This window comes from Poecilia formosa, unplaced genomic scaffold, assembly GCF_000485575.1.
Source record: "Poecilia formosa unplaced genomic scaffold, Poecilia_formosa-5.1.2 Scaffold6, whole genome shotgun sequence".
Classification (NCBI taxonomy): domain Eukaryota; kingdom Metazoa; phylum Chordata; class Actinopteri; order Cyprinodontiformes; family Poeciliidae; genus Poecilia; species Poecilia formosa.
Window position 1 is genome coordinate 3,503,069 of NW_006799945.1, and position 25,526 is coordinate 3,528,594.

A 25,526-nucleotide genomic window follows, 5' to 3' on the forward strand; every position below is an offset into this window, starting at 1 on the left:
AACAAGATAAGGTTGATAGGAGGTCAGCTGCCAGGTGCCAAGGTCAGATATGATCAAATGATCCCACGCCTGCAGACAAATACGTCAACGAAATAAATACGCCTTTTGTTTTTCTTTGAACCTAAATCACTAAGCTTTGATTTTCTATGAAATAAATTTTTCTACTACAGACACACCTACTCAGTTCTGATGAACCCCACATTGCCAATTACTGCTGTGTTGACAAGGCTTGTTTGTGCCATGCGTGCCTTCCTTCAGACAGTCTGAATGTTTATGATTGTTTTGGTGACGGGAGCTACAGAAAGGTCGCCGGGAATACGTGATTCGAGTCACAAAGGCTCTGACACATGAGGGGAATTGTGGTTTGATGAGCCGGTTTTAGCTGCAGACATGATGGACGGTGCATGAGGGATTATAACAAGGGGAAAACAGCTCAACTGACTTTACGGTCAGGCGCCCTGAGTATATTTAACTTACAAAGAAAACACTAGACCTAAACAGAAATGATCCCCAAAACAATGCAATACCAGGTAGTTTTGTTGAAATACCACTTAAACTCCAAATAAAGTTGATTTAAAATGAACTTTGGGATTAATTCAATTGTCATTTTAGCAAGATTATCCTGCTTTTTTTTTGCTCTGGTTTTAACAGCTAGCATTGAAAGTTTTCCAGTGATTGAACAAAAGTAAATCAAAACATAAACAAAACACATCTGTGGCTTGTTTTACTGATTTCTAAGCTATAAGAATCTCACTCTTTTTCCATAAGGGATTTATATCTTGCAAGGCTTTTAATGACTTTCTTCCTGCTTCTTCTCTGCAAAGGTCAAAACCTGTGGCACGTCAGGGAGTTCCTGCATGTTGGCAGATTATTCCACCTGAGCTGTGTGTCTCTACAGCTCCCCCAGTTACTTTACGCCTCCAGGTTTTTTCTCTGATTCTTGTCCAGTCTGTAATTTTAAGTGGACGGCCAAATATCAGTGGGTATGTGACGCTCTTTCCACTTGTGGATGATGGTTGGAACAATGCTTTTTGAGATTTTTATATACCATAATAATTCTTTAATCTTCAACACAACTTCATCCCTGACTTGTCTGGTTTTATCCTTGGCCTGCATTATGCTGTTAGTTCTCTAAAGTTCTCTGAAAAATGTCTAAGACTTTCATAAAGCAGTTGTTTTTACTGTTGTTTTATTTTACATTTAATTTCACTGAAACTTTTGTGGTAATTCAGATAGAGCACACTAAGTTTTTGCTACATGACAATGTCAAAAAGGTCAAAAGGCGCCAACACTTTTGGAAGACAGTGTGGCTTTAATTTTTGCTAGTTAAATATTAGAATAAAGATATAGTATACCAATTGTATTCCCTGTCTTGACAATTATGGAAATGTACTGGATAAGATAAACTCAGAAAAGTTGGATCAGCAAAAGGGACATTTTCTGACCGGAGTGTGGGAGTTCTGCCACATTTTGTTCAACTTAAACTCCTTATATCCCTGTATCAGCTAACATGTTTTTACTGCAGCTCTGTTCATCTGGTGTGTAGGTGACGGCAGTTTAGCAGCTTGACAGATGCGTGCTCTTGCGGCTTTAGTGCATCTGAAGCGTTATTTTGAGATGGATGTGTTAAAATGGCAGCAGTGGGAGGCATCCATGGTATTGGCTTGTGAAACCCCCTCCAGCCCCACTCCTTTTCTGTCTCTACGCCCGTTTCCCATGTTTGTGTCTCTCATGCCTTACAGTGCAAGCCAAAAGTTTATAAGAGCCTTGTGACCAAGAGTACCCGAACTATTATCTCCGTCTTAGAAGAGGCCTTGTTTTCCAGTTGCAGAATCGACTCTACTGTCGGTAATAAACTGAAATTCAAATTGTCGGAGGTGATATTCAGATGTCTGATCAAGCCGCACAGTAAAATTTACATGGAGACAAGCGAGACGGGATGTGCTATGATGTAAAGAGCTGAAAAAAGGGTTTACAAAAACTCAAGAAATGTTTTTAATTAAGGTTCAGAGACGTGTTTATGTGTTCATAAACCCCCTGTTTGGATATTTTACACTGATCTGGCCCTGCTGTTTGTTTTATATGACGGCTATTCTATTACGATAGCAAAATAAATCAACCATTAACATTTAAGCCATAAACACATAACACATGCGCATTAAAACTAAAGAAAAACCATTATGTGTCAATAACAGTGAGATAATTTTTCACAAGTTATAACAGTGTTAGCAAAGAGTTTTATCAGGCAGAGGGATAAATCGATAGAGTGAACACTTACCTACGATGATGCTGCGCCTGACCGTCGTCCTTTGGGACTTTGGTCCGTCTGGGAGATCACTCCTCCCGGAGTCACCTGCCCCGTTATGTCAGCTGTATTTCATTTGACTAATTCAATAAAAGCGCCTGCTGCTCCTTGGATTTGACTAAAAGAGACAGTCAAAGCAGAAGCAGGCAGATCTGGTTTGTGTCCTTGCTGGTGCTTTTTATCATTACATTCTGAGCTTCTTTCATGACAGTTTCTCCTTTTTTCTCTATTGACATTCACCTGAAAGTTGCATTTGGGCACAATTGGTCTCAGTTAAAAGTTCTTCTCTTGTCCAGTGTCAGAAACCAGGTAAGAATAAGAAAACACACATTTTTTTTTTATTGTTGCTGTCCAGGAATTAATTCACTCAGGAAGGAAGTTCTGGTTTCCAAAGATAAATGTGTTTTGCTCTGAAATGTTGCAGAAAAGCAAAATAACCTGTGATGACGCTTGGTAAGACTGGTGAAAAAAACTCCTTTACCAACACTGAAAGACAACTCAGACGAAGAAACCATTTCTCCAACAGCAGCACATAAACCGTGGTCTGGTGAAATTAAACTTGAAGTGTTTAGCCACTATGGTGACCATTACATCAAGAGAAAAAGAAGGAGTGCTTTAAAAGCCTGAGAAAACCATTCCAGCTACAAAGTACGAGCGTTTTGAGGCATTTTGTTGCAGAAAGTACTGGTTCAAGCCATCAACAAGGAGTGTTTGTCCCATCGCCCTGATTTGAGTGTCATACTGTGAGAGGAAAACAAGGAGTGTAAGAATATAGCCAAGAGGAACTCCACACGTACTTTTTTTCTGTGTGATCCACTTGTTCAAAAAATTTAAATGAAAAACAACACTCTCTAAGCATTTACAACAACTTATTGCTCAGATTTTACAGAAAAATTATTTATTTCCATTATATACATCAGACTGGACACAGTGTAACAAAATGTAAAAAAAAGAAAAAAAAAAAAGAAAAAAAAAAGTGCGTACACCTGAACACTGATACAGTACACAGATAACCAGAAAACAAAAGGTGAACATTACATCAACTTGCTCTCCAGGTGTTTTTTTTCTACATTTACCACTCATCTCAACCTCACATGCTTTGGGAAATACTTGTGCTCTGTACACTCAATAAATACAATTCCCCCTTTTTAAACTACAACATGCCCCACGGCCCTCACGGTTATGTTCGGCTCATAACTGGGATTGTCCTTTTTGATGCCTGTGTTTGGCACCAATTGAACTGAAAAATAAATAAATAAAAATTTTAAAAACCTAATTCACAACTGGAAAATATTTTCCAAAGTTACAATGATTGCAAATCATTTTTACTGTGCTAAAAACACAATAATTCACAAGTGCTTCTTGATACACAATAACACTATTGGCATTTTTTTTCTTAATGTTTTCATTAAGCTGATGTACTGTAGAAGAAAGACTTGTCCAGACTGCAGCATCTCAAAGACAAACTCTTAATTTGTAACAATTTGATGTAGATGATTTATCTTTGTCCAGCAAATAAATGTTCTTCAGCCAGCTACTGAACCGATGCAGCATACGGCAAGCTTTACGATAACAAATACAGTATCATTACAGGCTAATAATAGATGGAAGTCCATTAAGTATGCGAGTTATGAGGGAGCGGACGGCGTGTATGAGCATACATGTTTGCATACAATATTCATGTGCTGAGTTAAATGCTGCAAGAAGCATAAACTTTCAAAGAGTGAAGATAAATTAAAAGTTAAACGCATTTTCTGAAAACCCATCTGCAATCGCTGCAGTGCTTTACAACAGAGCTGTGGCCACAGTTAAGGCACTTCAGTACAAAAGGATATTTAAATGTGAGGCAAAAAGCAAAACAAATAGGGTGCTGTAGTTTGAAGACAGAAGTAAAGCAGCTGTTAAGAGTGTAAGGTAATCAATAACTTATGAAGAAGGAGACTGATGCAGACAGAGCACCAGGTAACAAAAACTAAAACTGAGCATATTCTAGATGGTGGCATAGTGGATATTTGAATTTAAGGCTCCTGAGCAAGTTTTGATATTTAGTACTCATTTTGTACCCATACATCACCATTTCATGCCTTCCTACTTCCATTTTATACCCCTAAAGCTTTGGATATCAGTTTATTGAACCGCTTTTCATGAATTATGGAGAGCTCAGAGCTCACATGATTCAGTTTTAACAATAAAATATGTTCTGTACTTTTTATATTCCAACTCTTGTTTCAAATAATTGTGATTCTGATCTCTATTTTGGGACGGTCAGCACCTTTTGATTATGACCCCCAAATGAACCAGAATAACTTCAGCTGACGGCCATTGTTTATTGGAGCCATGTGACCCCGTCTCATTGCAGTAGAAAATCGGTTGTCGTAATGAGTACGAATTGTCCGGCTTTTTTTTTTTTTAAACACCAGAAAATGCTTTGCAAGAAACCACCAAAGCTGAAAAAGTACAACCATACCCAAATAGTCACCAAAAGCTCACTAAAAACAAAAACAAACAAACAAAAAAAAAAAACAGAACATTGAGATATTAGCAATTAAAGTAAAAACAACAACGGTATCCTAATTAGACAAAAACAATTGTAAAAATCATAAAACATAATAGCACCAGGATGGGGCATAGACCTCATACTTCTAAGTGATAGACACATGTTTTATAAGTACCACCTGAATTTTATAAATAAACTCTCAGAGGCAGAGAAATAGAAACAATCACACAGGCACATATCTACGATAAACGCAAAACAAGAAAATCTGAATTATTTAATATTACAGTGGACTACATGGTTGGCTAGATTTAAAACATCCCAGCATAGTCCACTTACAGTAATATATTAATGAGTGAAATATGTGAAATTATGTGGCACAAGGTAGGTAAGATGAAGCTTTTCAAGAAGTTGCAATTTGCAGCTTGACCACTAGATGTCAGAAAATCTAAACAAAAGAAAAACTTGAGAATTTGATGAATAGGTTTATGCAATTCCAGTCTGCAAAATTAGTTATATAATAATTAGAATTGAATTATACTTCTAAATATAATAGTTTGACTCTTTAAAAAATGCCAGGAATATGTGTTAAAGATGCTCAGGTAGTCATAGGACAGAACAAAACAGCTTGAGAAACACCCAAAGTATTATAATTTCATTAGAAGAGCAATCTCGCAGCTCTCTCAGATTCAGCTAAGACACACTGGGTGCATCGTTTTCTTCCAAGTTGTATACAAATTTGTAAAATAACACAAAAGCAATGACTCTTTCAGTTCTTTCATTTCCCTGAAGTGCTCAAAATAGACAGAGCAAAGTAACAAACAAGTGCTTTTCCTGCACACAAGCAGGCATCATTCAGGTTCAACCGTAAAAACCCCCAAAACAAAACAAAACAAAACAAAAAAAAACACAACATACCATCAGCTACACAGAAACAACCTAAAGAGAAACTAATCATGGCTCAACTTCCAATAAACTGGTCAACTGTGAGTTGGACTGGATGCTCATGTAAAACCAAAATAATCTTCAAAATAAAATTGGAAAGACAACGGATTGGCCAGACGTCGAAACCTCCGTGTGCCATAGATCACTCGGTTTATAACAAAAGCAGCTTTTGCTATCAATATCAAATATTTTCCAGCTTTTAACATAGTTAAAAGAAGATTACCATTGACATTTCTTTATGCTATATTTATATTTCTTGAAGAATGAAGATAAGATTGACTGGATTTAAGAGCAATTATACATTTTTGACTGGTTGATGTGCAATTACAAACGGATCGGCCCCGTAACCTCCAGAAACACCATCCCTATCAAATTTGGAAAACCGTGTTTTAGTGTCAAGGCGAAACATTTTTTTTTTTTCCACAGTCTTCATAGTTTTATTACACAAAGAATAAGATTCTGCACCTTCAGGATCAGATTCAGCTTGCTGTGGAGTTGCAAACACCACATTAATCACACCAAGGCTGTAAAGCCTGAGATATTTTTTTCATTAAGTAAATATAATAAATTATGGTACTCAGAGCCAGGTGTGTTCCCAGTTCATCTTCAAATTATGTGCTTGCAAATCTTTGTATTGGTCAGGCGGATCAGCTAATCAGCTGCAGCTGAGGTGCCAAGGACACACACACACACAAAAAAAAAAAACTTAGGGAGGAAAAGGTTTTTTTTCCATTGAAGCAACCAAATTATAGAAATTTGAAAGGCCTCTTCACTAGCCACATGTTTAAATCTGCTCCAAAGACACGTCTCATTCCTTTAGCCTCAGCATAACATTGTTAATTAAATTTTAGATTTTTTTTATGTCCGTCATGTTTTCTTCTTGCTAGTTTTACTTGTACAATATTCTGCTCTCAATTATTATTATTTTTATTCTGTTTTATTCATTTTAAGCTTGCTGTTCTTAAAATCCTGTATTAATAAAGTCAGCTTTGTTGCCACTATGAAAACGAGCAATGCATGCTCAAATCACTCAGGAAACTCTCGCTGCATACCAGATGCACTCCATTAGAGCTCTCAAAGACCGCAGAGAAAATGTGACACATTTTGGCTGTTCTTTAAATGACTAAATATTTAAATAAATAGGATGTGATTAACTATGATGCCTATGATTTGAGCCATAACCAAGAATAAAAATCGAATGTGGGACTCAATAGTTTTTAATGCATTTTGATATCACTCACAATTAAGTCAACCTTTAGGCTTCTTGTTATTTATGTCTTATAATTCTTTCTTTCTTTCAATTTTAAAGTGAGGACTGAAGGTACAATCTGATTCTGGGGGGGCAATACTTTCCCTCATTTACATGGAGGACTTCTAGAGTCTTTAGAGCTACTCATTTATTAGGGGAAAAAACCCTAAAAGTGGATGTAATTTGTATAAATGGCACAGTTTTGTATCAAAAAGTAGAAAAACACACAAGACGTGGCAGAGGCATCAGGAAAACTTCGATATGGGAGGAAATAGTTAACAGTGGTTCAGTCAAATTGTACCTCAAGGTAACTAACATTTTAGTCCATATACGACAAAATTGAATTTTAAGTCAATGTGCTTTCAGTTGTTATTAAATAGCGTGACCCGCAGCTTCAATATTAATACAAGCAAAAATGTAAAAATAAAGAAATGTTTAAAAAAAAACAAAAACAAAACAAAAAAAAAAAAACGTGTTTTGTAATTCTGCATGCTCACTCATGGGCTAAACTGAGCACCTAAAGTAGATGATTCAATTGACTTTAATAGAAGAGGTCAGGCTTAACAAGGAAAGAGAACTGGGAACAAAACAGTCCTTCACCAAAACAGTCGGGAAAGTGTGTAGTCCAAAGACTCATGATTACATCCGTCTCTCAAATTATTATTGTGAATACACACACAATGCAAAAAGCAGCTGCAGCAGCAACAATATCAGCAGGCAAGAGGATAACATGATGTGTGAGAACAGGCCCAAATGTAAATACTGTATTGAGCTCCCGCATGAGTACATACTGAATACTTTGAATATGATTGAAAACATAGAGCATGCCGACAGAAGCTGTTTGTGTTAAGATTAATGTGCCAAATTTAGCGTTTTGTATCCAGGCAGCAACATGAACTAGACCTAACAACCTCTGCTAGAGGTATGATGGGTGCATCACCACTGAAATGTGGTGAAACTGCATGTGTGCTGGGACTGGAAAGTGTACAGGGTTCATATGAGGCTCTTAAACAGCTAATGACGGGTTGGGAAGCAGCTCTTCTCTCCCCATCTATCCAGGTTTTGAAAACAGCCAGCTTCTACAAAAGGGCACTCTCTGTAAAGCCGCACATAGCTGCTAGACTGCAAAAAGCACAAAATCTTAAGTATTTTTGGTCAAGTTTCTAATGCAAATATCTTAGTGCACTTGAAATAAAACAAAACTAACTTGCCAATAACTTTTTAGCAAGATAAGAGCTTGATTTACGTCAATAATTCCTTAATATTAATAAAAAACATACAGTGATATAATCTGCAAGTAGAACTAGTACTTAAAAAAAAAAACAATATTAAGAAATTATTGACTTTAAACAGGCTCCTGTATCTTACTGAAAAGCTATCTGTAATTTAATTCTGTTTTATTTCAAGTGTAATAAGGCACTTCCACTAGAAACTAGACAAAAAAAAAACAGCGTGCTTTTGCAGTGTACCGACTTATTTTTTGAAGTTATGAGGCAAGGTTGAAACAGCAGAGGTCACTGCAGAGCTTCTGCATTCCTGGTGCAACACCACAGCCTCTAATATTCACAGCCATCACAGCAGCTGAGGCAGTGGTAAGCCAGCTCCTTCATGGAGAGGATGCATCGGTTTGGGACTAAGGCGGAGGACCTACTGGAAGCTTGCAATCTCAGCACCGAATTTGAGCCCGTCGGCTTCAGTCACATCGATGGCCTCGCTACTCTGCCTCGTGACCTCGTCCAGCAGATCTCCGTTCTGCGGCTCCTCCATGTCCTCCGTCTCCACCGAGCTGCCGTCCGGAGGCGTTTCCTCACAGTTCATGGGTGAGAAAAGTTTTTGATGGTTGGCTTCAGGGGTGGATGTGCTACCGAGCGTGCAGCTGGAACATTGGTAGAAGTTAGTGCAGGGCTGGACCAAGCTGGACGGGATGACCGCCGGGGTCGACAGAACCGGAGTTGACGTAAAGTGTGTCCCCGGAGGATCTATGCATATGGAGGGTACGGTGCAGTGGCGGGAGGGGTTAAGGCGGTGTGAACGGCCTCCTGCTGGGCGGTCACAGCGCCGCCCTTGTGGTAGACGCATGCAGTCTTTACAGGACTGATAGGAAGGCTTCACTTTTAATGGGTTTCCTGCGCTGGCACTGTCCTATATTGATCCGAATTGAAACACAAACAGAGTAGAGTCAGCAACATAATTTAAAAAAATAAAATAAAATCATAATACTGTCCTGTTGCTGAGACTGGTTTTAGCCAATTTCTATTTCACTTTAAAGACCATATGAAAAAAAATTCACAGACATTTCTTATTCAGTCTCTAACATTTTGAAGACAATTTTAAGGTTTTACATCAGACTTTAATCTAATTCTTACTGTCTGACCTTTCTGTTTGTAGCTGTGTTGCACATCTGTGTAAAGATCAGGAGTCTGAGCACTAAAACCTACAATAAAATTACTAAGATTTTGCTTTTTTGCAGGGTACTAGCTAACACGAGTGAATTTATTTGCATTTTATCAATTCACATTTTAAAGGAACACATTCAAGAGACAAATTGTACAGTAATGTGTCTGACTTTATGAGTTACAGGCTACCAGAATTACAACAAATTTTCTACTGGCTTTTGGATGCGGTGAGAAACGTTTATCTATCCAAATTGGATGTTAGACTTCCCAGCTTTTTCTCCAAGGTGAGTTTAAACTGAGAAATTTTAAGCTCAGAGTAAAAACCAGATCCAAAATGGTAAAACAGAACAATTTCTAGCTGCATTTCTGTTTAAAATTGTGTTTGAAACCTAAATAATGTTTAAACTGACCACTTTACCAAGGTAAGCATTCAAATAACTCACATCAAAAGCTGCAGGGCAGCTACGCTTGGCAGCCAGGCGGTTGCTGTTGTTGGTGTTCAGGTTGGCTAATCCCAGCTGGCTCTCTTCGTTCCCCTCAGCCTCCTCTCCCGTCTTCCTCCCATCCGAACTCCCGGCTGTCTGAGCCAAGGCCGCCATCTCTTCTTCCTCCTTCTTGGCCTCTTCCTCGTCCTCTTCCTCCAGCGTGCTGAATTCCAGCCTCAGCCTCATGTCCTCCATCGGGTCGAGGCGGCTGCAGGTCTGCGCAGCGGTGCCCTCGCCGGGCAGAGTCAGGTGGGCCATGGGGAAACCCTCGTCCTCCAGCAGGGCGTCTCTCTCCACATCCTCTATTTCGATAAAAACTCTCTCCATGCCCAGCAGAGGAGGCCCCCGCACCGGTGTGGACGGCTCGCTGTCGAGTGCAGAGTCCGATAGACGTCTGAAGTAATAGTTGTAGTTGAGAGAGTCTAAGGGCTCCATCTCCAGACCCCTGCATGGCGACGCCCCGCAGCCTCCCCAGGCCTCTTCCCCTCTGAGCACCGGCGTCTCCTCTCCACCTGTACTGTGACCCGATGCTTGCAGATCGTCTGAACCTTCCTCGTCCGTGTCAGGCCGCCACAGCTTGTTGTGACGCTGTTTACTGTGAACATGAAATAAGTTCTGCTTCAAAATATGTACCAGAGTCCATCAAGGCTTCCACTCATCTTCATGTTAAAATTACATTCGTTTATAGAGTTTTCAATGCCAGTTCTTACACATTTACTCTGAATTAATGGAAGATATAATAGAGGAGAACCATGAAAAAACAGGAAGGATGAAAAATAAACAAATGAAAGGAAGGAAAAAGTGACCATTGGACAGTGAGGTCAATGGGTGGATGAACGGCTGAAAAGAAAGACAGTGAGTGGACGTACGGACGGATGTGTGGACATATGGACAATTCAGAAGTAAGGATGGAAAGAAGGAAAGGAGGAGAGAAGGAAACGAGAGAACTAAATTTTTGTATCTGTGAGCCCCTAATTAAAATGTAGATGAATGACAAAGGAAAACAGAATAAACACACTTAAATTATCTAATTTCCATTGAGGCAAATCTGCCAAAAAGCCTTTTGTCTTATTGGATCCATGCATAAGAATCTAGATCAGCTGACCTGGCGTCGAGGATTCCCTCATATTCCGCCAGCTGCCGCATGAAACCAGCATTTGGCTGAGCTATGCCCCTCTTCTGCTTGACGTAGTTGTACGCTTTCTCCAGAGACCAGCCGTATTCCTTCATGGCGTAGGCGATAACTGTGGAGGCAGAGCGGCTCACACCCATCTTACAGTGCACCAGGCACTTTGAGTTATTCTTCCTAAATCAAACAAAAGAAAAAAAAAAAGATATTACTTCTACTTCAAGTAATCTTCTCTCCACTAGACACTCATAATACATCTCCACATCTCCTGTTCTTCACATGGTGTTTATTTTGGACAAATCCTCTCTAAGCGATGTCAGATTCATGTCTATGTGAAGGGCTCTCACTTGGCTTTGACAATAAAGTTGTAGGTATCGTTCCAGTGGGCCAGCAGGTCGGTGGCGTCCTCGTCGTACACGCGGACGTTGTGATAGGAAAACATCCCTGGGAAGAAGTTGTCAATCTCTCTGGTGATGTTCAGAATGTAACCGACTCTGCAAAAGGAAGCGTATGAAATTCTTTAATCTGTAACCTGAGGCTCCTGATGCGTACACAGTGTCAAATATGGAAGTTATGTTTTATGCATTTTTTTTTGTTTCAGCTTTTAAATGGAGTAAAACAATATATTCAAGATTTTATCATGAAAAATCTTGAATATATTGATACATCTCATCCAGTTTCAAATGATGAATGAACTGCTAACCCGCAGTTTTGCAGTTCTTCCAGGTTGGAGGCGTTCCACTCAGAACCCTACAAGGAAACAAGGCACAGATGTCCATGTTTTTATAACCTTCTACTGCTATTCAGAGGTACAAGAGGATAAAGGATTAAGTAAAAACAGAAGAACACGTGTAAGAAATTTCAAATAAATAATTACTAAGTGTAATCAAAGGTTCAATTATTTATCCTAAAGCAAACAGAAATTATGTGACGTCACCTTTTGTTCGGACATGTGGTTGCTGATAATTCAGCGCAACCATGAAAGCAGCAGCAACCAAAAACAGTCACTAAAATGAAACGAAGCAAAAAACGGACTCACCAAATAAACGTGGTCGAAGATGAGCGTGGCTTTGTCCATCTGACCCAGGATCAGGAGCATCTCGTTGTCGATGAACTCCTTGTACTCTTTGAGGTTGCAGCTCATGTGCTGCTCCAGCTCGTTACGGATCTGAAGAGGAGGAGCTCATTACTGTGCTGTACTATTCCAGATTATTTTCACGTTTTTCACTGTAAAACTCCACATATATGCAGTCACTTTGATAACCACACAGTTGTGACCAGATATTTACATACATAATATTTTTTTTTTTTCTCACTGTCAAATGTTTCAACGTATAATCAGTTATGATTAACAAAACTGGCAGAATAATGACTTTCTTCAAAATCAGAAATTTACAAATACTAACAAAACTATTCCTTTTGACAACTTGGAAAAGTCCAGATCATGGTGTCATGCTTTTAATTTATTAGAGGAACGTTTCCTTGTGTGACATCACAGTCGAACTAAATCAACCAAGATAGGAGAGAAAGAAATGCGGACCACACATCGTCTGCTTCGTCCTCGGCTACGAGAAGGACACGCAAAACGTTCGATACATCTCATCCAGTTTCAAATGTAAAGTAACACTTTTTGCCAAAAAGCCAACGACGTAAAACGTTTCACACCGTTTGGGTTTAAACCCGGCACAAACCTCCTTTGACGTGATGTTCTCCAAGTCTTGAAACATCATGATGTTGCGAAGTTTGGACTTGATAAGACACTCTGTTCTTTCTCGCTCCGTCGGTCTAAAAAGCAAGTTATAAACTAAACTATAAATATTTAAAACGGGGACAACAAAAGAACAATTAAACCCAAAAGCATGCAGGGCTCTTACCCGTCGACGAACATGTTGGGGGAATCGGACCGGGTGGTCTCCAGGTCGGTCATTGCGTTCCACTCATTGATGAAGCTCTGCTCCGAGGTGATGCAGCTCTCATAGAACGCCATCCACGTAAGAGCAATGCCACCTGGGAAGTAGTTGAACCGGCGGGACACTTCGCACGCCTTATGGAGGACCTGCAGGGCAGACCTGTGGGCATAAAGGCAGCTTGGTCATCCAGAGGTCATCCAGTCAGAATAATGTGTAATGAGATAACTAAAAGCGGAGAAGAAACTTGCTTCTAGGGTGGAAAAAAAAAACACTATTTATTGTTATTTTCAAAACTGACCAGCAGGTGGCATCTGACATGTTTACAACAATTATAATAACCAAATTATTTTACAGTAATAAAATATTTGGGTGAAGTTAAAGCTAATATTTTCTCAACAGAGTGTGAAACTTAAAATTCCAGAGACTGAAAACAGGTCCACAGCATCATACATACTCTACCATACTTAACAGTGTTGATGAAGTGATTTATTCCACATATTCATAATTCGTTCATTAAATGTTTGCAATTCTAAATATTTCAGTGTGAGATTATGGAACTGCAATGAACATTTCATTCATTTTAAGTCATTTTAAACATGTCTCTGTTTTGAAATCTGCGTGCTCTGAAGTTTTCCCAGTTCATTTCCAAGAGAAAATGGGGAAAGTTAAAAAAAATGTAACACTATGCAAATTTAAAACATGTATCCAGTTTCTAGTTCACCCAATAATAAATCCAGGCAACGCTCAAAACTTAAGCTACAGAAGAAATAAATTAAACCCACAAGGACAAAAATTAATCAGAACTTTTATATGATTTTTTTTTCATATTGCTATATACATCATTGTTGCTTGAAACATGTTTATGTCATCCAACAATTGAATAGTGGAAAATGATCTATTTCGTAATAGCAGAAAAAAAAAAAAGGTTCTATTTGGGTCCTTGATGATGCGATTTTAGAGCTTATGAAGTTCTGAATAACTGTATTGACTGTATTTGCTGTTTTTATTCTGTGTTGCTCTGAAGAAATAACACTGTATTGTTAAATTGCTGCCATAAATTTAAGCAGAAACCAAATATTGCGTCTACTTACCACATAGCCTGCACAGAAACAGGTTTGAAGACATGTGACCGGCCTGCTGTGTTCACACTGAAGCCTCTGGTGAATTAGAAAAGGAGGGAAAAGGATCTGTTTAAGGTTAAAAAGCAGGACAGGATCCATTTAGTGGGCCCAAGCGGTGGAACATTCCTCCAGCATACGTAGGCAATGTTACCAGGTCAGCAAGAATCGTTCTTATGTGTAGTTCACTTTGTTTGACAGTAGGAGGCAGTATGTCACCATGTGACCCCAAACAGACACACTACATGCGTGAAAGAAAGACTCATCAGTAAGCCATCTTACCCATCTCCGTCTAGATGGATGTTGGCGTCACTCCACAGAGGCAGGACCATCCCAATGGAGCAGTTTTTACTGGAAATTAGCAGAATATCATTTCAGAAAATTAAGTAATCTGAAAGTACACAGAAAGTAGCGGCTTGAAAGAGAGAATACCTGTCCTTGTCTGGAAAATCCATTCCCAAAACAATGTTTTCTTCCGTGTCTTGATGGCCGTTAGTGTAGATAACAACCATGTAACGCACGCGCTCCGACCATCCGCTTTCCAAACGCACAGCCTGGGGGACGAAAGGAGAATATTTGGTGATAAAAAAAAAAAACCTATTTCAGTAAAGACGTAACAGAGCAGCACTGTGGAGATATTTCAACTTTAATCCAACGATAAAAATAGTAACAACTTAGAGAGGACTTGAAGTTGTTGTTCAAAGCAGGTCTGGATTATTATTTGGGTCATATCTGCCATCTGTGCTTTCTGTTGAAATAGCCTAAAATATGAATCATCTGCAGTGTGCAGTGCTTAACATCTCATCCTTATCATAAGTTCCCCACAATGGATGTTTAATATGTGTATATTTTAACTGTGTTTCAGTGATATTAGAGGCCTACATAAATGTAATGATGTTTATGTTTACAGAAGAGCAAAAAGCTGACCAGCTTGATGCGATCTTCAGACCGCAGGATCTTGAACATCACCTGCAGGTGTTGAGGTAAATCACCTGAAAAGGAAGCATTAACATAAAAGATAGCCAGGGCAAATACAAAATGCAGCTCTCAAATTATAGATTTATTTATTAAGGGAAAGAGATTCATAAACAGATGCGGAACAAAGTAAGCGGTAAACCTTTCTAGGTGAAAACCAAAATTACCCCAGGAGGATATTGACGACACATACAGAACGTCACAGAAGAACCCAGAAAATCATCAGAGCACTGCAGGCCTCACTGTCTCACAATTCAACAATAAGAAAGAGAGACGGGGTAAAAATAGCATCCAAGGCAGCATTTCAAGGTGAAAACTATCGCTGATCAAAATAAGCACAAAGGTCCTTCTCAAATGATCCCAAATAATCTGCTACCAAGCAGAAAAAGCTGAGGAAGAATGCACAGCCATCAATTTGTGAACTTGAGCACAAAGACACTAGGATTATGCAGCAGAGCAATAATTCAAAGCACACTAACAAAACTGGCTCAAAATCCAAAGTGAGTGTTTTCAAGTGGCCTACTTAAATCCAATTGCAATTCTGTGGCACAACCTTAAGCAGGCAGTTTATGTGAAAAAAAAAGTGTCCAGTGTTGCTGAATTGAAACAACTGCATGTGCAAAGAAGAGTGGGTCAAAGTTCCTCATGTATGATGTAAGAGACTCATCGTCGACAATCACTAATGTTTAATACCAGTTTTTACCTGCGTGGGCATGAAAACATGTTTTCAGGGTTAGGGGGTAATTACATTTCCACAAAGGGCCGAGCTGCTTTGGATAAATAATCGTTTGATTAAACTGATTTTTGTTCATTGCTGCTCCGAAACATTTCAGATGTGACAAAAAAAAGGCAATAAACTTTTCCCCAAACACCGCAGAAAAATATGGTTTAGCGTTGAGCATTTGGAGTGTCAAAGCTCTTGGTGTCTATTTCTTCCTACCTGCATGTTTGTGGTGCGTCGGAGTCTTTGGTCCCTGTGCGTTGCCGCCCTGCTGGAGGAAGAGGGCAGCTCCTTTGACCATGAAGAAGCTTTCACTGATGCTGGAAAAAAAAGCAAAACAAAAGGTCTAGATCGGTCTGACAAAGGTCATCAACACAGTGGACAGTAAGGTAGTGGCAACAGAAACAATTAGGGCAACATAAGAATGCTGTGTTTGCTCCAGTAATGATAAGCTTTACTCAATAACAGAGTAAATGCAGTTAGAAACTGCCAAGAAACTTATAACTACAAATAATAAATCTCTATATACCGACTCATTAAAGTATTATATACCCACTGGTTAAAGGGGCTTTAAAAACCTTCTTGCACGCTCACTAGGCAGGATTTTTGCTAAATGGAACTCAGCTGAGTCCCAATCCAGCATTTACGACATACTGCATGTTTCACATGCCCTTTGCAGATCACAATGCCAAAAGAAGAACTTCACATTGTAACGCAAAGGCAGCAGAAAGAGAGCTTTAGCCCAGTACAGAGTTTGGCTTTGTTCCACCACTTATTTATTTTCCTCTTTCAACCAAAAGCCCACAAAGCCTGGTATGTCTGAGTGGGACCATGACAAGGCCTTTTGTTTCAGCTCTGCTGCTCCTGTCATTTGATGAGTTGGCAGCAAAAAAAAAAAAGGAAAAAAGGAGTCCGAGGCTTGATTTGCTGAACCAACATAATACTAGAAACAATAATTTATTTAAAAAAAAACAAAAGAACACGAAGACTGTCAACTGGATTTTTAAACAAATTGACACTGACAATATAAAGTAAAAACAGAAATTGACCTGATCAGATTGGAAAATTATCAACTTTAACAGCATTTATCAAATTCTGAAGCATTTCACTTTGATTTGATTTTAAGAGGTTCAGCATCATGATTGATGCTCTGTGCATTGCAGAGCAAATGGTGATAACGACATACATCTTCAGAACCGGAATGTATCCCTTTATGTTCCTCTATGAAATTTTCCATATGTGCATATTCGCTACCCAGATTAAAAGGTGAAGATATTCTACTTGTGTGCCACTGATAACATATTTTTTAATTGTTGCAAAGTTTTTTTGGGAAAACCACACATTAGTCTCACACAAGATACCAACGTGGTTTGGGAAATGGAAAGAGAAACAAGTAAAAACCTCTGATAAAAACATGCAAAGAGCTGCTTTCAGATCACGTTGAAGGATTAGACAAAAGTCTGGCTCTTTGCAAACAAACTATGAAAAGATGAGGAGTGTGCTTAAACATTACCGTAACTGAAAGGCTTAAGAAAGTAAGAACTATTAGTAAATCGACCCGATGAAACTCTCCTGTCTTAAGCTCGCTACGTCTTGCTGCTCTGAGAACTTACATGCGACAAATCTCCCTCCGAGTCACAGACGCTTTCTCCACAAGGTGAGGCAGCTCTTTGAAAATAGCTCCATGTGAAGACTTCACAACCAGATGCATCCTGCTGGTTTTAATGTTATCAGTCACTTCGGAGAAGTTCAAGCTCGTCCAGAAGGCGCCCCTCATTTCCACCCTGGTGTCCATGTTCTGCAGCCGCCCGTTCCTCCAGCTGGATTTAGCCTAATTTGGTTCGACTCATATCGCCTTCCACATCCTTCATCTTCTCCTTTCCTTCCACCTCACGCTTCTTCCATGGCCGTGCTGCCGGCTTCCCTTCGCAGCATGTGATTCGGCAATCAGCTCTTGCGGTGCAACGCTCTGCAACAATGCGCTTCATTCATGCGAGTGTGTGCAGGCGGGTGGGAACGTCTCATGTTTGACATGCAAGAATCAAGGCTTCGCGCCGACGATGAATCACGAAACATGACGGGGCTTTTTTCAGCCTACAAATCCAACACAAAGGCAAGAGTGTTCAGCAAAGCTTTGCTGACACATGCCTTGACTTCTGTGACGTTGGTTGGATAAAGAAAAGCCTTGTTTCTGAGCGGGGACACAAGTTTATTCACTTTGTTATGCAAGAGCATGAGAAACTGTTTTATTTTTTAATTTAATCTATTTTTTCACCTGCTTTGTTTGTGAGAGCCATGGAGGAAAATTAAGTATTGAATAGGCAGGAAGAAATGCAATACAGGATAAAGTCTAACAAAAAAAAAGTAAAACTCTCTTCTCACAGCGTTGTTCAATGTTAACTTGTGTTTGACACATTGCCGTAATAACAGGACAAAAAGTAAAACCTAATTTAAAGACTTTGTGGATTACGACATGGATAATTACGTGGCATTTCCCAGGTCCTAAAACGATTTAAAACAAACCTCTATTGTATAAAAGCAAAAAGAATATTCCAAATATAATATGATAATAACAAAACTTGACTGACTGGTCTCCAGAAAATGTGACCACCTCTATAAAATCAAGATTTTGACAGTTTGTTGGTGTTAAGGCTGCAGGTGCATGAAAACGCAAAGTCATGGTGCAAATACTTCAGGAAAGACATTAGAGAAGTCACTATTTGTGCAAATCAAACCGGGTGAAGTACCGCACAACGCAACGTTCGTTACTCAACGTGAAAAAGCGTGCAACACAGCTGGGTATCACAACAAAATTCCCCATAAGTCTAACTGTGAAGTGACCAGTAATTATGTTTTGGAGCGGTCCAGTCAGAGTATCAATATGAATCTGATAGAGAAGCCAAAACACAGCATATCAGCACAAATATCACTAACAAAAAAACTTTTTGGCCTTTTTCCTGTTCAACAATTAACGAATGAAGTCCAAAAACCTTAACAGAACCAAGACAATAGTACTATAAGCAGCATCCAATTATCACGGATGCTTTGTTGTGTCAAAGTATGAAAAAAAAAAAAAACCTGTTCAACTTGTTTAGTAAAATTGTTCAGCCTTTATTTTTACCTCTAAGATCAGAAATCTTCATGTCTGTCCACATGTTATGACTTCAACTGATCTTAAAATAGATTCAATTTGTTTGTTTGTTTTTTCTTCCTCTGATCAGAGATGCTGCTGAAATCTCTGTCATGACAAAACAAAACCAGCCTTTTGGAGGGAGTAAGTAAAATTAAAGGACAGCGTAATCTTTTTTTTATTTTTTTAGAAAAGATATCTTGCAGACGAATAAAACAAGGATTTAGCCAACCAACTATGTAATATCTCAGAGCTGACGATGTATTTCAGGGTTTTAAAAAAATGATCATAAGACTGAGGAAACATACAGTCGTCTTCACTAAATTTGAATATATGTCCCGATGAGTCTCGTTTGTCTGATTAAAAACATCTTTTGAAAAGAACAACCTTTAAGCAGGAGCAAACATTCCTTTCATTAAGCCCACACATCTGTTTTTAAAAATACTTGTTTATTGGTCTGATGTAATACTCTAATTTTAACATCTGGATTAAGATGAATAAAGATGTCAAATAATATTAAACTTTATTTACATGTCTGGTCTGAACCACCCTGCTAGACCGTCGCAGCTACAAGCAGCAACACGGCCAATGCAACAGCTACAAACGGTGTCACCATGGAAACCAGAAATCAAAAGCCACACAATGAGTACTACCAAATCCATGCAATGCCGTATTAATTATTTTTTGACAGACTGCGTTTCTTTACACAGAGGCAGAAAGAATAGAGAGAACAGTGAAATGCTTGACGCTGGAGTCAAAGTTCAGTCCGAACTGAAAACAAATCCCACAAAAGATCTCAATTCCAAGAAAATACCAGAGGCTTCAGAAAAGCTCTGAAATGTTCATCATGTTCAGATCCATGCCTGGACAAGGATGTTATCAAACTTCAGGATAATGTAACTGATTAAGTCTTACCTCTGGTTATTTTTCCTGTCATCATCACTTCCGAAATCCTGAAAGAAGAAGAAAAGAAAGTGCAGATTTTGAAATCGGACAGCAGCTGTGAGTGAAATGCTTTAGATCGCCTTTGAAATATGGGTCATTTCTCTAAGAAGGTCGCTTACCTTTGCATACCTCTGAGTTCATTTTACCTAATAATCAACTTTTTTTTTAAATATATGTTAAAGATTAGACTGTTCCTGTCATTTTAAAAAGTTAATTTAGATTAATTAATTATTTAAGAAAACAGTTATTCAAGATGTAATCAGCTTAGTGTTTGTAAAAAAAAATTATAATTACTGCAGTCATTTTGAGAAAATTAAGTCTATTTCTCCAAAACGTAAAAAAAGCAATCAAAAATATCACAATTTAAGTTTTTCCTAATGCTATTCTTAACCACTCTGCTTAAAAAAAGAAAAGAAAATCTGATTTGAATAAAAACAGCAGATGAACAAATGTTGATACTACTTAAATTAGCTCATTGGTTCTAAGTTGAAATATTTTAAAATATTAAAAATATTAAGCACAGATAGGAGCGAACCTGTTTTATAATATTAAATAGTTTTGATTTTCTAAACGTTCACATTAAGTGATTTCTAACACGGTTTGCTATAGCGCCATCTGCTGGTCAGTTATCTAACGCTTTATAAACTCTTAAAGAGTCAGAAAGCGGATATCCATTTTTGTCTCCCTCATTACAGAATTGAAAGCCAAAGAAAAGAAAATGTGATATGAATAATTAGTGATGAAGAAAGTACGCAGTTTTTTTCTTGCAACTCAGAAAATATATTTGTTTTTAATCTGCATAATATCAAAAGCAGCAGTTGCAATCTGCAAAATAAGGGATAAAAAAACTGTCAGAAAAAGGCTGGTTTGTGTGGTTTTGTAGAGGAAATTGTTATCCTGGCAAAGCCACGTGTTGTGCCCTTAAATCAGCTGTCACCCCATAACAGAGTTGTTTTTGTAAGTTTTTATTGCATCACTTAAAGATCTCGGGTCAATCCAACAGTCTGTGTGGACTAAACTGTGTAAAAAAGACTGCCACTCTGCCAAACTGCTAAAGCTGTGAGAGCACAAATCCCAATAAACAAGCAGAGAGAGCAACCTCTGAGTGCAAAATGAGCACTTTGACTTGACAGCTAAACCCTGAACGGCTCCCCCTCCCCCTCTGCAGGATTTTGTTTACAAATCCGCTGCAAAAGCTGCAACAAACTAGCGAAACAAAACCCTGTCAAGTGCACAAAACACACAGGCGGGGGTGACTTGCAGGATATTAGTCGCCACACACTGTATCGGTTCGTGCAGGAGCGTTTCTTCACACAAATCCCGATCCCCGGCTTTCCCACTCACCTCCCCCGCGCTGCTGCTGGCCGAGGATGCCGCACTAGGGGTGGGAGATCGCTGCAGAGTCACCAGGGCCATGGCTGGTGGACTGCGGCGGCCGTGGAGGGCAACAGAGGAGCAGGGAAGGGAGGGGAGAAGGATGCGCCGCTGCTTCTGCCTCTGTCACCGGGTAGAAAATTATGCCTAGTCAGACCCTCTCATCCAGCGGCACCTGACTCCAAGGAAGCCCGCTCCGCGTCTCCTCCGCGGCTCCTAGGGTCCTCATGAGCGTGAAGTGGGGCGAGACGTCCCGTGTTTGGCTCCAGCCAGCGGTCCCACAGATTTTCACGGCAGACAGACAAACAAAACACGCTGCAGGTAGCAAAGCGGAGCAGAAATGACATGCAGCTTTAGCGGCCGCCTCTGATTGGCTGGCCTAGTTCGCGTGCGGGCTGTCATTGGGCCAATGTTGTCAAGGTGACAGACCAGACTAGGAACTCCCACACCATGCTGTTATTCTGCGAAATAAATATTATTCAAGTCGTGCTTTTTTAAAATATAAAATTATATAAATTATATAACACAAATAAAATAAAATATAAAATAAAACTCCAGCGAATACGTTTTTAAATAAAATGACTGAGATTATAAAATGATGCTGATAAAATTTATTTAAATATTAAAACAAATGTAATATTAAATATTTACATTTCTGGAATCTCAGTAAAATATTTGAGTTTTATTGACCCAAGAACAAGCAGTCACCATGTTGTACATATTTCATTATATTTTTTGTTGAAGCCAAAGTTTGATAGTAAAAGGAGAGGATAAAAACAAATTGAGCACAGTTTAATTTTTTTTTATTTGTAAAACTGCACAAAAAAGCATAAATTAATGTCCTCTCATTTGATCAAAATGGATAATTTTGTGTTAGTCCAATACATAAAATAAAAATTCATGGGATAGCTTTTGAAATAGAACATGATACATTCCTGTTTCCAATTCTTAAAAGATTTTAAATTACAATCCATTATCATACAGATCTCCTACACTCCTCAATCTATCAGGTTTTATTTCACCAAGATGATTTTTTCCTTCTACATCCAGTTCAGTAAAACAGACAGGAGAAAAACTATAAGACATTAATTTTGGAAATTACTGATTTCCATTTGGCTCAAAGTGACCTCTTGTTTTTCTGAGTCTAATTAAGCAGCATCATTTTATGAACGATCCAAAAAAATGTCTAAGGTGACTATGATTCAATTAATTTTTGGTTGAAATGGAAGATAATGTACAAAATTCTTCTGCTATTGTTAGACACAGACAGCAGCCCTTCACTTATTTCCCTCCTGTTTGTAAGATTGCCCTCTGACCTTGTCCAGTCATCATTCTGATAATTCAGTTCATTGTTGCAAAAGCAAATGTATTCCCAGAAGGCTTAGATGGCACAAAATATTACTTTCTTCCTGGTTGACCTGTCATTGGTCCATGGCGCGTGTTGAACTATTTGACAGTCTGGTTATGTTGTTTATCTGTCCGAGTCAAGGCTGGACTCCTGCAGACTCCTGCCCAGAGTCTCAATAGGCAGAAATATGGATGCAAGGGCAGCAAGCAGACTGCAGCCACAGTACACCGAAAGGGTCAGATACATTGATGTCCTGAGCAGCACCTGAAAATGACAGACACAATCAGTTTGTCAGAGAAAACTGAAAATCTTCTCGCTTTAATATGCAATTATAGAGTCTAAACAGTGTTATTCTGTTCAAGATAATCAAATGTGATTTAATTTCCAAATGCTTAAACCTACTTAAATTTACATGTTTTTTCCCCCCAGCTACTGCAAAAAAGGTGATTTATTGTAGTTGTTTTTTTCTTCATATGTTTATATAGAAAGAAAATACATTTGTTATTTTTGTTGAAAATTAAAGTCTCATTCAAGAGGTTTTGGTGTGTAGCAGTTTTAGCAACTGTTTGTTGATGTATATCTTCACTGATTTATCAGTGAAATGATCTGTTGAAGAAGAATGGTGACATTCCACAAAAGCTCAAATAGAAATATTTCTGGCAATTTTAACTAACCTACGACAGGAAAAGTTTAGTATGACTGTGAGAAAATATGGCTATGTATATTTTTATGCACTGTATATCAATATCTGGCGCTTCAACTGTATAGTGGAGCTGGATACCTGAGCCACAAATGGAGTAATCAGAGCACCAACTCTTGCAAAAGCACTGCAAGTCCCCATGCCCAAGGCTCTGATTTCTGTGGGAAAAACCTGAATCATAAAAATAAGTACATGTGTTGGGCAACAGTTTGTCTACAGATATTTTTAATGCAAAACTGATTCATACCTCTGGTGTGTAAACAAAAACAACTTGGTATCCTCCAGAGATGAAAGCTCTTGCAATGAAGATGAATATCGTCTGACCTATCCTACAAAAACAAACAAAACAAAAAAAAAGTCAGTGTCAGCGATGCCACGAGTCTCAAAGTGTACGTTTGCTGTTGTATCACAGAGCAATCTCACCTCCCAATGCAAGCATACAAGGGCAGAATACACAAAGAAAACATGAAAAAACAAATCGCCATGCTTTTCTTTCTGCCAAGGTAATCAACTGCAAACAGGATTATTAAAAGGCCTAAAAAAACAAACAAAAAAAACAACAACAAACAAAGCAAAAAGGGAAAAATTGTTAAAGCACACAACAATGTTACAGTTCAGATCGAGTCCTCAGAAAAAAAATAAAATAAAAAATACTGGCAAATGTTTTACCGGGGAACTCTGCCAAGGTTGTCCATAACAGATCCTTGTAGTCAGCTGATGTCAAATATTTACATTCTAAGCTGCACCTCGGTTCAATGCTGCTTCCCTGGGCCACTATAAGGAAGGAGAGAGATGTTGATATCTTTTTATGGTCACTTTATAAAAGTATAACTTATTATAATTTGTGTAATATAGTACACACTTCTGCATGACTCTGTTTGGAACAGTTCAGTGGTCAGCAGGACAATCCCAAAGTAAGAGAAGGCAAAAGAAAACCTTTGGTGAAAGAAAAAAAAAGAAGAAGAGGGACAAATATTAGATTTTGGAAATAAAAAAAAACTGAAGAATAAATAATATAGCTAGAATTAGACGTGTGTGTGTGTATATACATGTACAACGGACATAAATACAATATTTATTCTGGCTTTGTAATAATTTATTTGAGCCCCATCTCTTTAATATACAAAAATAAAGGGAGGCAAGTTTGTCAATTTCTAAAAAACTAATCTGCATTATTTAAAGCTAATTAACCTACTTTCAAAATCCTTCCTAAATAAATCTGGTTTCTCAACAATAATAATCTTACTAAGTTTTAAATCACAGGATCAAACTAGCACTAGCTTCTAGAATGTTGCCGATCATATAAGCCCTTTTGAAATCATTTTTAACTTATTTCAGTCAAATATCCAACCTGACCAGAAGCTCAGTTCAGGTGTGTGAATTACAAAACAGAAATTCAAACTTGTGCATCAAAAAAATACTTTTGCTTGTTTAAAAATTCTGTCACTCCAAATAAAAGAATAGATCAAATAAATAATGGAAAACTCCAATATGACATTTATGTACATGGTTATACATGTTCTGATAGAGCCCAAAAAATTAATATAATTTATTGTTTTTTGCTAAATGCTAACTAGCTACAAACCCACTGATTCACCCCAAATATTTCAACTTGATTAAAGCTGAAAGTTGAGAACAAAGCACACACATTAAACAAACTAACCATATAAACCATAGAAGAAGAGTAATCTTCCAGTACTGTTGAGAAAAAAGATCTTTATACTGCCCACGTTCATTCTGTGAAAATAAAAGTCATAAACAAATGTTTGTGCTAGTACATATAAATAACCTGACATCGTCATCATCTCATCTCTGAGGAAACATTTATCTCCAACGTCACCTGTTTATATTCGATGAGTGTTCCCTGAGGCAATTCTTTGCCGTTCTCACGGGCGATGCGAGTCAGAGTTGCTATGGCCTTTTCTCTTCTCCCCGACAGCACATCAAAACGAGGACTTTCAGGCAACCACTGTGCGACACATGAAGGCAAGTTAGAGTTTGTCAGTAGCTTATTTCGCTACGTTTACGTCTGAATCTTATAAAATATACTTACAAAGCAGAAAGAAACAAAAATTCCCACTGGAATGGCAGAGAGACCAAGTAGCCACCTCCAACCCAGAGTGGGCATTACCCACAGGGCTAAGAGGACCTCGGACACGGTGCCAAGGACCCAGAAAACCTGGAGAAGAGAATGATTTCTGTAATGTTTCTGAGTGATTTCTTTGGTAACACTTTATTTGAAGGGGGATGAATAAGACTGTCATGACACTTTCATAAACATGACATAACACCCGTCATGAAC

General features: G+C 38.5%; 2 protein-coding genes across 3 annotated transcripts in view; both read right to left on the bottom strand.

Annotated features, from left to right (window-relative positions):
- Positions 1-8,196: 8,196 nt before the first annotated feature.
- On the bottom strand, positions 8,197-21,535 carry ssh1b (slingshot protein phosphatase 1b). Of its 2 annotated transcripts, XM_007568019.2 has the most exons (15): positions 21,147-21,535; positions 19,773-19,810; positions 15,947-16,047; positions 14,959-15,023; positions 14,464-14,585; positions 14,314-14,382; positions 14,005-14,070; positions 12,878-13,072; positions 12,695-12,788; positions 12,043-12,171; positions 11,707-11,753; positions 11,351-11,497; positions 10,980-11,180; positions 9,833-10,469; positions 8,197-9,135 (listed from the first exon to the last, which is right to left on the bottom strand). In XM_007568019.2, exons 1-15 carry the CDS (start codon positions 21,216-21,218, stop codon positions 8,641-8,643), a joined length of 2,478 nt encoding a protein of 825 aa, XP_007568081.1. In that variant the 5' UTR covers positions 21,219-21,535; the 3' UTR covers positions 8,197-8,640. The 2 variants fall into 2 exon arrangements, with proteins under 2 accessions (XP_007568081.1, XP_016535204.1); XM_016679718.1 differs by lacking the exons at positions 19,773-19,810; positions 21,147-21,535 and adding an exon at positions 17,341-18,461.
- Positions 21,536-21,964: 429 nt separating this feature from the next.
- svopb (SV2 related protein b) overlaps positions 21,965-25,526 on the bottom strand; it is a 6,497-nt gene continuing 2,935 nt past the window's right edge. The window contains exons 8-16 of the mRNA XM_016679726.1: positions 25,278-25,403; positions 25,065-25,193; positions 24,888-24,961; positions 24,087-24,160; positions 23,894-23,998; positions 23,648-23,759; positions 23,472-23,553; positions 23,306-23,395; positions 21,965-22,788 (exon numbers count right to left, since the gene is read on the bottom strand). Of these exons, the coding sequence (XP_016535212.1) occupies positions 22,648-22,788; positions 23,306-23,395; positions 23,472-23,553; positions 23,648-23,759; positions 23,894-23,998; positions 24,087-24,160; positions 24,888-24,961; positions 25,065-25,193; positions 25,278-25,403 (933 nt within the window). The 3' untranslated portion in view covers positions 21,965-22,647. The remainder of the gene's footprint in view (positions 22,789-23,305; positions 23,396-23,471; positions 23,554-23,647; positions 23,760-23,893; positions 23,999-24,086; positions 24,161-24,887; positions 24,962-25,064; positions 25,194-25,277; positions 25,404-25,526) is intronic.